At 40.0% G+C, this 13319-nt stretch overlaps 1 protein-coding gene across 1 annotated transcript in view; it reads right to left on the reverse strand.

Annotated features, from left to right (window-relative positions):
- Window positions 1-13319, reverse strand: part of LOC121942024 (slit homolog 1 protein-like) — an 84104-nt gene that overhangs the window by 23534 nt on the left and 47251 nt on the right. Inside the window, exons 12-22 of the mRNA XM_042485086.2 lie at window positions 12758-12829; window positions 11929-12072; window positions 11620-11783; window positions 9720-9743; window positions 8670-8814; window positions 7161-7235; window positions 5116-5259; window positions 4636-4779; window positions 3141-3307; window positions 2105-2243; window positions 890-958 (exon numbers count right to left, since the gene is read on the reverse strand). Of these exons, the coding sequence (XP_042341020.2) occupies window positions 890-958; window positions 2105-2243; window positions 3141-3307; window positions 4636-4779; window positions 5116-5259; window positions 7161-7235; window positions 8670-8814; window positions 9720-9743; window positions 11620-11783; window positions 11929-12072; window positions 12758-12829 (1287 nt within the window). The remainder of the gene's footprint in view (window positions 1-889; window positions 959-2104; window positions 2244-3140; window positions 3308-4635; window positions 4780-5115; window positions 5260-7160; window positions 7236-8669; window positions 8815-9719; window positions 9744-11619; window positions 11784-11928; window positions 12073-12757; window positions 12830-13319) is intronic.

Raw genomic sequence — 13319 nt, forward strand, 5'->3', positions numbered from 1 at the left:
CAAAATTTAGAATTCAAAATTGAAACAGTAAGGATGAGGTCAAAGTGCTGATTGCGATCTTAAATTGAGAGTGTGCACATCCATGTTATATGTGAATGCTGAATGCTTCTTTAAAAGAAACATGGGAAAAAGACAAAGAGCAATTTCAGATGTAAAAAAATTGTAGGAAAAAAAGGAGAAAGAAAGAAAGGAGAGAGAGAAAGAGAGAGAGAAAACTACCTGAAAATTTGAAAAAAAAGAGCAAAACCATATATATATTAATATAATATTTCTATAACTATAATAATTGTGTAACATAATTAAAAAAAAGAATCATGATAATTGTAACTGTATTTTTTTGGACATTTTTCCCTGGCTTCTTTAAAAATCATTTTTGTAATACTCAATTTTTTTAGTTACTCTTTTTTTCCCCCCGTGTTTTTTCTAAAGAAATCAAACCAGTTTGCTTAGAGTTCAAAGCAAAATAGTTTGAAAAAGGGACATGACCTCGATAAATTTTGCTGACCTCAAAAAGTCAATAATGCTATAATCGTCACAGGCCTACGAGCAGTGAAACTAGGAGACTGTATAATATGAGCTATGAGTTGTGCGTTATTCACTGTCAGAGCTTTTTGAACTTGCTGTCTTTACTTCACTTTAAACTAAATGTGCGTAGAGACAAAACGATAAAAATGTGTCAGCATAACTGCCCTGTATCCCGATAAAATAGCTCCTTTGCTGAATGTGGATGCATTCAAAGAGGCGGCGGAGCACAAAGGTGTAATTAGAACGACTGTTGACAGTTTCCGTGGTTATAAAGAGTGTCAGCAGAGTGATTACAGATGTGGCTGAGGATGAGTGGAGTGCGGGGATTCGCGTGAATGGAGAGTTTTAGTCGAGTGGCTCTTACACAAGCTGCAGGTATTTGAAAGTGGCTAACTCCTTGGGAACATTGGTGAACTGGTTACCATCCAGATATCTGAGAGGACGAAACAGAAAGAGAGAAAGAGGGAGAGAGAGAGAGAGAGAAAGAGAGAGAAAGGCATTTACTGTGCAGCGCTGCCAAATAACAATTCACACCCTCCATTCGGGAAATCCTGAGATCATTTCTCACATAATCACATCTCCACAAACTCAAGAGGGTCCTGATTGAATGGAATCAAATCAACATGTGACACTTAATGACATAAAGTGTTAATCCAAGTGCCTGGTTGCTGCTGGAAAACAATCAGAGCATTGAAAGATACGTTTTCAAAACACGATTTTAATGTATTCTTTAGTCTTACACTGTGAACTACCTCAGAAACCCATAATTATAACCTTTTTATCAGAGAAGATAAACAGAGCTGATTATCTATCTAATTAATATGATAGCGAGACAACTGGGACAAAATAAAATAAGCCTGTTTAGCTGCTGCTGCCACGCCGACTGCTGCTGCTGCTGCTGCTTCTGTTGCTGCTCCTGCACCTACTGCTGCTGCTTCTGCACCTACTGCTGCTGCTGCTGCACCTACTGCTGCTGCTACTGCTGCTGCACCTACTGCTGCTGCTCCTGCACCTACTGCTGCTGCTGCTGCTGCTGCTGCACCTGCTGCTGCTGCTGCTGCTGCTGCTGCTGCTGCTGATGCTGCTGCTGCTGCTGCTGCTGCTGCTGCTGCTGATGCTGCTGCTGATGCTGCTGCTGCTGATGCTGCTGCTGCTGCTGCTGCGCATGCACTTGTGTGTCTTTAAGCATATTCAGGTTTATTCTGATCTTATTTAATTTTTACATGGAGGTTTTAATATGTCTTTTTGTTTTCTAAGTGTTTTGATATAAAGCACTCACCACTGCTACTATCATTTGTCATAAGCCGCCTTGCCTAATGCAATACAATCCGATCAATACTTGGTATCAGCCAACACAAGAGTTTAGGAATTGAAACTGGTATCAGTAAGAATAAATGGTATTGGAACATTCACAGTTTAACAAATTACTTTTTTTTAAATTTTTTTTTTTTTACAGCCCAAACACTACACAGGTGGACCAAGCCGTGAACTGAAGTGCCCGACAGGACCGGGATTCAAGTTCATGTCAAAAGAAATCTAAGTCAAAAAAAAGTTGCTGTGTTTGTTCTTTTGGACTCACAGCTCGGTGACGTTGCGGGGGAGTCCTCTGGGCAGAGCCTGCAGGTGTTTGTTGCTGCAGCGGACCACTGTGTCCATACAGGTGCACTGGCTGGGACACTGAGGCCCCGGGGAACAGCTGCTGTCCTCCAGAACGGAGCCTGAGCAGATGGGCGGACAGAAGAGTGGGGGTACGGTTATAAAAAGTTGATGTTAGGGAGGTGGTATTTTAAATAATGTGGTTGTAAGGGAACATTTTGCTTCTTTACCTCTGTCTACATGCTCCTCTATGAGCTGACGTAAGTCATAATAAAGTGATAAGACTTTTTAACTGTTCTGCACTCTGATCAGAATCAAAATTTTAATATATTAGAAGGGCAATCAGAATCAGAAATCAGTCACTCTGAAGCCCGCATAGAGAATTAGAGCGAGTAGAAAGAAGCACCAACAGTAGTAAAGTATGTAAATATGCTCAGTCTGTAAGTGTGAAAACATAAATGTAAAATACCGATATAGACAATCAGCTCTATTCTGTAAAAGATTTAAATTATAACAAGGAGAATTTGCTGAGTGTGTAAAGTGTGTGTAATATAAAAATGATAAAACTGTGCTTTATGTTGCAATGCAATGTGTCAAAGTAGCATATATGTTAAATATACAAAAAGATAAATATGTGTCAAAAGCTACTATGAACAAAAGCTACTATGAACAACAATATATACATAAACAAGAATCCAATTCTCTAAAGACTGCAAACTTGTTTTTAAAATGGATTTTATATGATTTGAAATAATCTCTTAATCTTTGCACATCTTTTCTGAACTTTTGCTATTTTAATGGCGATTTTTAGTTTTAAATTCTTTTGAATGGTTTAGTAATTATTTTTTCCTTTTATCTCTGTACTCTTTTAATGTAAATCTGCATCCATTATTATGTTTTATATTTTATTGCTCTGTAAAGCACTTGTATGAAATTTGCCGTGGAAGCAAAGCTGTCTTGAACTGATCATATTTCACAGTAAATTATTTCATGTTCAAATCTGAGCATTTCTATTGTACCGTCCTCGCAGCGGAAGTCGGGCACAGCTACGTCCTGCAGGGGGATCTCTCGGAGGAAGGCGGGGCCCTGGCAGCGAGGATTCCCCGTCACAATTCGTCTGCTTCGAAGCCACGCCCCAAACCAGGACAGACGGCAGTCACAGTTAAAAGGATTTGCCAGAAGATTCCTGATGGACACAGAAGAAGAACATTAGGAGATGTACATCTGAGTGTGTGTATCACTACTCTCACACTGCGGCCAAAGTGGCCCGAGCCTGATTTTTCCCGTCATGTGACCCAGATGTGATTGTTTGATGTCAGTGTGAACGGCACAAATCAGCTTTGGGCCACTTTCATATGTGGGTCTAAATCAGATATACATCTGATTTTTAAAAAATGTGACCTCAGTCTGAACAGCCATGCCAACTGTGTCGGAATTCAATGCGACTTTCACGGCTTTCTTGATCGACATCTTTCTATAAAATGAAGAAAACGCCATCTGTCCATCTGTCCGTCTGGATGTAGATTTCAGAAAAGCCAGCTTGCTAAATAATTTTAAAAGAAAACTAAAAACTTTTCTCTTCACTTTAGCCTTTAACTAGCTCTGCTTTGCACTTGCATGCTGCTGCACAGCTTTAAGATGCTGTATTTTCCTTGATTTTATGCATTTTATATACTCTCCTTTTATGCTTATTTTTATGCTTATTTTATTAAAAAAGTCAGTGGGTTATATTTTATTTTCCATTTATGTTATGCACTCTGTGCACTAGATTTTTATCCTCACTTCATCTTACTTTTACTCGCATTAATTTATTCTCTTCTGATTATATTTTACTTTTACATGCAGGTTTTCTGTTTGTCTTTTATGTGTTCTGATGTAAAGCACTTGGTGCATTTAATTTTTTTCTTGGAAAGCACATTGGGCTGCATTTCTTATATGAGAGGGGCTCTTATTATTATTATTATTCATTTTTCTCCTGGATGGGTCGCCCAATCAATCTTAAACTGCACATGGACATTGAGAATTGCCACAGGCAGAGACTGATGAAGCCCTGTGTCTCACTCATCCACTGCCTGTGCCCATTTTGTATAAAAATACTTAATAAATAACGTTGACTTGCTACTTCTTCTGTCGGTGGAATGAAAACACGGACAGTGTCACTCTGCAACTGCAACCCACACTGTGGTCAAAGGTGGAATTGCAGCTTGATTAAAGAAATGACGCACCACTTGTTCGTTCTTTCACAGAGATTAGAATCAACCCAAAATTATACGTGGCCATACGGCATTGACATAGGTAGAGACTGACGAAGCCCTCTGTCTCATTCACCCACTGCCTGTGCCCGCTTTCTGACATCTTGTCTGATACTGGCCACATTTTAAACGTTAACTTGAACAGCAATAAGCACTAAGGCTTGTAATGTGAACAGTGTGTGTGTGTGTGTGTGTGTGTGTGTGTGTGTATGTGTGTGTGTGTGTGTGTGTGTGCGTGTGTGTGTGTGTGTGTGTCACTTACAGTGTGGACAGGTTGGGCAGAGTGTCGAAGGCTCCCGGCAGGATGGTGCTCAGCTGGTTGTCGTAGAGGGAGAGCAGCCTGACGTTGCTCAGACCTGTGAAGCTCCCATTATGGATGCAGCTGATCTTGTTGTTTCTCAGCATCCTAAACACACACATACGCGCAAAATAAACCACAACTTTTGAAACTGTCTTTAGGGGTACATACCTACCTAGGAGCCAGATTAGACTAGCCCACCTTGCCTGTGTTTAAATGTCATTTAAAAACCCATCCGTCCTCGCTGGTGCCAGTTTGTGGTTTTATCTTGTCGTTTTATTGCCCTTTTGTAAACAGTCTGTTATGTTATATATGCTATGTTTTACCTATGTATTGATGTGCAGCACTTTGGTCAGCTCTTTTGTTTTTAAATGTGCTTTATAAATAAATCAGTATTGTATTAATGATGATGAATGTTAGAGGAGGAGTAGAAAGCGAACTCACAGCATGCGTAGTCCCTCCATGCCTTTAAACATGCTCCCTCTCACAGACTCCAGGTGATTGGCCGTCAGGTGGAGCTCCGCCACCGAGGAGGCTCCTTCGAACGCCCCGTCCTCAATCTCTGAGATCTTGTTGTTGCTCAGGTTACTGGAACAGAAGGAGGACAAAATGTCTGGTTCATGCAAACTGTTATGTTTATCACAAACTCCACCGTAGAGATTCGAGGCAATTCAATCAATATGATCATTTAGCAAAATGAAAGTCTCTTAAAGCAATCTGTCTCACCATTTACTCAACATTTTGGGTGATTTGTTTTCAAATAGTGACATTAATTCATTATTACTCTTGTTAATGTTCCTGAGTACCTTTTCCATGTACTTCTTTCCAAGTACAACACTATAAATTAAGTAATGCACTTAGGTACTTAACAAAATTCACATTACAGAGTAGTTTGGTCGGAATAAATTTCCCTTCTTAAAGCTGATGTGGGCAGTTATATTTTGGTGTCAACGGGCAAAAATCCAACAAAAACGACTGACAGAAAACACTAGACCTCTGCACCTCCTCTTCACTGTGTTTTCAGACTTTAGAAAATCAAATCTGTGACAGGAAACTTTGACCAATCACGGGCCATTTCAGAGAGAGGGCGTTCCTATCAGCTGTTGTCAAAATTTTTATGGACGTGCACGTCCCTTTAGATGGTGAAATTCTGATTAAATGATGGAGAGTCCTTCAGCGAGAGTTGCTGATCCAGCATTGGCAACGACTCCCTACACTGCAAAGCAACCCAAGAAAGGGAAGACGGACCAATCAAAAAGAAGCTAAAAGAGTCTGACGCTAAACAAAATAAAACAGGAATCAATATCGCTGAAGCGTTTCAGAGATGGTGAGAAAATGTTGCTCCAGCTCCTCAACTCTACACAGGTTTCTTTAACTCTCAAATTGCGAATATAAAATACACTTAATTGTGTAACCGGCAGACGGAGGCGGCTGGTTTGTGAGCAGGGAAACACCGGAGAGAGCTTTGATACAGGTGTGAAAGGACGAGGGATCAGGGTGGTTTTTGGAGATAAGCCGGTATCCATTAACCCTTCAATTGCACAAACTGAATCGGATCAATGGGAACACAACAGTTTCGAAAAAAAAAAAACTCCCATTTATTGCAAAAAGTTTTTATATTTGCATGAGGTGGTATTTCAGGGGATTTGAAAAACCAATATTTTCCAAAACTGCAATGGAAACACTGAGTCTTTTCTAGGTCACATGATGCTATGAGCTTGTCAGTAGGAACTGGCTCCCTCATGACGCAGCAGGGGCTACAAGAGCTGTTATTGCATCACGTAACTCTGAGAAAGTTAAGCGGATCATCCGGAAATTTGGAAATTGTGGACTATCACCTCCCAGAAATCCCTCATACGTGGTCGCTCCCATGTATAAGGGGCTCGCCTTTCCATTATTACTCACATAACGCGCCTACGTCTCCTTATATTGGAAATAATGACGGCTAGTACGTTGGCTGCAATAGAAATAAACCGGCTGATGTTTTGAACATCCGTCGCCATGGTTACTGGAATGATTTTGCAACATGAGAAGTTGCATAACATCACTCAATGGAGACGCAGTCATCTGCAAATGTGTTTTATCGACATTTCAAAAATATCGCTTAATCTTCAATGGAAACTCGCCTTCTGTTGCTGCGGTTACACAGGTTACACCCAGCACTGCTGCGACTAATAAACTCCGTTTAAAGCAGTTACAGCTGCCAACAGAAGGTCCACTGTCCTCCCCCTCTGGTGAAGCGGGGAGTAAGGTGGAGGGGCCGCAGGGTGTGGTCGCTCGCTACTTCTCATCTTATTTGTCGTCTGATCAACAGAGAGAGAGCTGCAGGAGGAGGGTATATTATTTTTAGATTCTGCCCTTTGTTTTTTTTTTGCCCTTTTCCAGTGAACTGCACACCCCAGCTTTAAGGTCAAGGCAAAGGCCAGACAATGAGATGATTCTTTTGATGATTGAACTCATTATTGTTGAAGTTTTTTTGAGTGACCTACATTTTCTTGAGCTGCGACAGGCCCTTGAAGGCTCCGGTGGCCTCAAGCACGGAGAGGTCGTTGTTGTTGAGACGCCTGGGACGGTCACAGAGAGCGGACATGTAAGAGGACGGAGCCAAAAACATCATTAGCAGAAGAGTCGGTTTGGGATGTGTGTGTCTGAGCGTGCATCCATGCAGCATGAGTCCATACAGAGCATGTCAACACGGATATCCGTAAAGAGCCCGCGTGCGTGTATTCATGTGACTGTGTAATGTATGTACATGCATGAGGAGTGTAATCATGAGTGTGTCTTGCAGACGATTGATTTGACACTGAGGTTCCCACAGGAGTCGGCTGTGCTGAAAGGCATGCACTTTAAATAAAAGCATCCTCCAAACAGAATATGGCAGAATGTAACTGTATCCTGGAGCCAGACTGATGTATCAGCAGGGCCGATATCGTCAGCTGATATTAGCTAAATCGGATACTCAATGCATTGTTTAAATCAATGATCTAGCATTTGTATGGGCTTTTTTTTCTCTTTAATGTATTTTTGGAAGCTTTTAGTAACACCTTGGCCGAGGCACAAAGGTTGAAAAACAGCGTTTTGGCTTTTTTCATTTTAATACCATGTGTATTTATTAATCTGCACTCTCATTTAAATAAATTAAACTGAAACTGAAAATTAGGCAAAAACATCAAACATTTGCAGGTTCCAGAAGTGAGGATTTGCTGTTTTTAATTTGTTATTTTCTGTAATTGTAAATTGAATTTCAGGACTATTATTTAGAGCAAACAAGCAGTTTTAGGACGTCCTTTGGTCTTGAGGAACTTGTGAGGAGTATTTTTCTTTTTTTTCTGACATTTTTAGATTAAACTAAGAAAAATGTGATTGATTATTAGTGTTTATAATCATTAGTTAATCCTAATCTATACCATCATGCACTGTATGTTAACACATACGCAAAAAGAAACAGCAATGCATTAAACTGCATTAAGAAAGGATTTACTGGCACTATTTTAAATATATTTTACCCATAAAAGGTTTAAAATATTTTGTTTTATTTGTTCATATTTATAGTTATTTGATGTTTTTTTAAATGCTGGTGAGGTAAATTATGTAAAATGTACAGTTACTGTCATCTTTGACATTTAAGTTTTTTATTATTTAATTTTTAAGTGTCCTGTCTCGGACATATCATCTTCATTATATACACCATATATACAGTCGATATTTTAGTGACATTAATACTTTCTTAATAATCATATTTCAAGAATGCTTTCCTGAAATGCTTGTTTGATCAGTTTTCATTAAATAATAAAAAAGTACGTATACAGTCAATATTTTAGTGACAATAATACTTTCTTAATAATCAAATTTAAAGAATGATCCTGATATACTTGATCAATTTTCATGGAGAAAGTATATCTACGGTCGATATTTTAGTGGTATAATCGGCATTGCGGTATCCGCAGGACTCTAATAAGACTGTGTGTGTTTTCTGTGCAGGTGTTAAAGTGTCTCACAGCTCTTCAGTGGAGGACGGCAGGTGTTCAGGGAACTTGGTGAGGCGAAGGTTGGAGCAGTCGACCACATTCGCTTCGCAGCGACACTTAGCGGGACACACCGGCTTGCTGTTACACTCATAGCTCAGACGCCTGTCTTCGGTACCTGAACAAACATACAAACACACAGAGATCACATCATTTTAAGTAGTCTGTCAATAATTGACGGTTCTTCCATCGAATGAGTATCAATATGAACATTTCTCGCACCAAATTGAATGTGTGCTCTCTCATTTAGAGAAAAATTTCTCCTAAACAACTGAATCTGTCCAAATAAGTTTCCACACACATTAAAAAAGCTACGTGGTTGCACAACTAGGTTTGATTGTATATCAACAAAAAAGGTTTTTAACAACATAATTCTTAAAAATCTTTGTTAATCACTTCAATCAGTTGTTAATAGCTAGTTTGGACCAAAGATTGTTCCTTTCACTTACACTGTCCAAATGTCCAAATTTCTCACTCACACTAAAAGACTAAATCACTAAATCAGCTCCTGCAATTAAAGGTATACTAGGCAGGATTTTCCAAGAAAACAAGATACAGACTCAAGTTTCAGGATTCAAAAAACCTTCATGATTTTTGTATCTATGTACTGCTCATGGTCTGAAAGAAAATCCAGACAAAGAGCAGAGTCTTGGCACATAAATACGCTGTCACACACCTCTCGTGGGTCAAAAGTGACGATTGAGAAGGATTACTTCTGTATGAGTCCAAACATTGTTTTTTTCTTTTAGGAAAATCCAGCATAGTGTCTTTAATGTCTCTGTAAATCCAGCAGATTATGAGCTAACTGAGTTCTGAACATGAACACTGAGAGAAAAGATTACAGATTTGAAAGCAGTCTGGTACTGTCCCAGTGTATATATCCTGTCAAGCTGTTTAAGTTAAATGTATTTGTATTTTCAAGTTTGCTCAGGCATAAACAGAGCAGGCTTCACAGTCCAGCAAACACACGCACGCACACACGCACGCACACACACACACGCACACACGCACAAACATAATCACCTGGGATGTGGTACTGCTCCTTGGCTGTCACGAAAGAAAAAGAGAAACAAAACCAAGTTAGTCAAAAGCTCTGAAAGCTTCAAAGAAGCACACACAAACACAGACACATATTAACCCTTTGAAACCTGGATTGACATAAGTATTCTTGTGCCATGTTCAGACAACTTTCACAAGCATTTAAACCTCTGAAACACTGAGATAACTGGTTTGATTTCTGACAAAATCAGTCATGGGGAAAGAAAAGAAATCAGCAACTTGGCATGAAATGTCCATCAAAAAAATAAAAGGTGATAAAAAAAAAAGACCTGAAAATCAGCATAAAAATGAGAGGGGGAGAGAGAGAATCAACAAAAATATTGTAAAAAATATCAATAAATCTAGATGTATAATTCTATATTTAAACTTCGGCTAAAAAAATATCAATTATTTCATTTTATTTTAGTTTTGGGACATCGCTTGTTAAGTTGCTCATTGCCTTCTTTCCACGTTTTTTTGAGCCAAAGTTTTCAGGTTTCAAAGAGTTTAAAGATGCAACGTAATGCATCTGCAGCAGAAGGTGCCACCGCATTTTAGTTTACACCTCTTATATTAACGATGGTAATTTGATTTAATTTCACTCTCACACACACACACACACACACACACACACACACACACACACACACACACACACACACACACACACACACACACACACACAAGGAGGTATGGCGATGTGTCGCCTGCGTGCAGCCTTCCAGGCCTGGCAGCTGCCTAAAGCGGCGTGGAGCAGTTTATGTGGTGATCAGTGAGCCTGCCACGGTCTCACTGGCCAGGAGCTGGCTTCACACACTGGCACGGTGCGGGTGAGGCAAACGGCCGGCAGCGTTTAGTCACAGTCATCCAGCTACAGGCGGTCAGATTAACTCACTTCAGTCTCATCTTGTTGTTACGCACTCTGTCGCACTTTCTAAAAACTTTCAAACATGAACTAGTGAACATTTTTTCTGTCAGTGTAACTGTATCTAAGAATCACTGCAGCTGTTTCTGTGTCACTGAATAAGCTGTTTGCGTGTGATATAATATGTTTAATGTACCTGTTTTATCATCATAAAAAAAGGATTTAAAACATTTGCATAACTTTAACTTTAAAGTAACTTCTTGCTGGTTGCTCTACTTGCTTTTATACCTTTATTTTATACATTTATATTTTTGCACCATACTATGATCCAGTTTTACAATTGCTACATATTCTAATATATATTCACAATATGTTTGCCTTTTCTGCTATGTTATTTTATACTTACTTACTCCTTTTATATTGCAGGCTTTGTATCTGCACTCTGCTGCACAGCAGTTTCTCTCAGTATAAATAAAGTTTCTTTTCTTATCTTGCCTCATCTGAAGTAAACATGTTGGATTTCACATTGGCCAGATACAACATGCTCTTGTAGTTGAAGCACCATAGATATAAGTCTGAGACGGGAGATTAACAGTTTCCACTCGCAACTCTTTTCAGCTGCAACAATCTTGTATTTAGTTTAGCTTGCCTGACCTTGACTCCAATATTTATTTCATGTATCAAAGAAAAGAGGGACAACAAGTTCTTGTTGGTTCAGTTTTTTGTGGGCAAATAATTGTGTAACAGTGTGGATGTTGTATTTCGAACAGCGCAGTGAACTAATATATATGCTAATGGAGCTTGTTTATGAAAAGGCTTTTGGGAGACAATAATTTGCATTTCTCACACAAACTGTGTGGATATTTCTCTTGGGGGAAGCTTTGCTGCAGTCCATCATGTAAACTCATAAACCCAGACTGTCATCACATGTCTCAATTCACAATACACACACACACACACACACAGACACACACACACACACACACACACACACACACACACACACAGCCAGGCACTGACCGGAGCAGCGGAACTTGCTGCTCTTGATCTGTGCGATGCGTTTGTTGGCGAGGCGGCGAGGGCTGGCGCAGCGCGCTCCGCTGGTCTCGATGGGGTTTGAACGCAGGAAATCGGCCAGCCACTTCACATTACAGTCACACACGAAGGGGTTCTGGGCCAGGTGGCTGATGGGAAATCACAGGGGGCAGGACATCAGTCAGATCAGACTGAATAGAGTGGAACAGAACCTAAAATAGCGCGTGTGTGTATGTGTGTGTGTGTGTGTGTGTGTGTGTGTGTGTGTGTGTGTGTGTGTGTGTGTGTTCTCACAGTGTCTGGATGCTGTGCAGTGAGCTGAAGGTGCCTTTAGCCAGACTCTGGATTTTGTTGTCATACAGCGACAGCAGAGCCAAGTTCTCCAGATCTTTGAACACTGATGCTCTGATGCAGTGGATTTTATTGGCGTTCAGCAACCTGAGAAACACAAGATGACATCAGCATAATGAAGTTTATGTTTACATCTCACAAGCCCTATTTTTATTACATTTATATTTGGAACAAAAAAATTTAACTGCCGATGTGATATTTTGTTTTACATCACCTGTCACACATTTGTTTTTACTTTCATACATAGCAACTGCAGCTATCATCAACTCACAAAAACTTGACCAGGGCATCCCTTTATGCTGACATGACTCACTTTCTAAACAAAGACCCAGTCCTGGTAAACGGCTACCTATAAGGCTTTTTTTTTTTTTTTAGTGCCAATTCTGACAACAGATGCAGATATTTTCAAATTCCTCACAGTTGTTTTAAATGGAGATCCTGTTTCTAAATTTCTGCTGCTGCGTCATAAAGCTCCTTCATCCTAACACAATTATTACAACTGAGGCTTCAGCATGTGGAACGCATTGTGTGGTGCAAAAGAAGACGGCGGCGTTATCAAAAAAATAACATCGCAGCGTGTTACAAGAAACAGATTTACATCAGCTTGACTTGGCACAAAAACTAAACAGAGAGACATCGGAGTTTCCATCCAACGCTCCAATAGCTTATGGGCACTTTGAGGCCGTTTGACACCTGAAATTCATTTGCCTAAAACGCAGTCGGTGTAAATATCAGCTCAGACAAATATATGCATGTTGCGGTTTGGACTTACAGCAGCTCCAGCGAGGCCAGGCCATCAAACACTCCGCCGGGCAACTCAGTGATCTTATTACCATACAGCACCCTGCACACAAAGATGGTTTTGTACTTTATGTATTCATACATATTAATGTGCTGCCAGTTACTGTGATGTTTTATTATTAATTTGCATCATCATTAACAAACTGTGAGATTCTTTCAGTAAAACATTTAGGTGGCTTTACACTCTCTACAAACCCAAACAAAAAAACACATCCATACACACCAAGAACACATTAATGCAGACAGTACAGGCACACACACACACACACACACACACACACACAGACCCTCAGGCCACCCACTGTGATTATCTGTATGTCCTGATATTTCATAAAGAATCTGTTTACAGAGAGCAGCCGCCACGTTTGAATTATTCATACCGACAGACGCACAAACACGCGTGCTGCGGTGCAGACATATGGAGGTATAGACAGGCATAATGCAGACATATGTAAACACATATTGGTGAAGGCACTCTCACGACACCCCAACAGTTTATTTACACACACACACACACACACCAGCACTCTGCG

This window comes from Plectropomus leopardus, chromosome 3 (genome assembly GCF_026936395.1).
Source record: "Plectropomus leopardus strain MGB_pleo_1.0 chromosome 3, ASM2693639v1, whole genome shotgun sequence".
NCBI lineage: Eukaryota > Metazoa > Chordata > Actinopteri > Perciformes > Serranidae > Plectropomus > Plectropomus leopardus.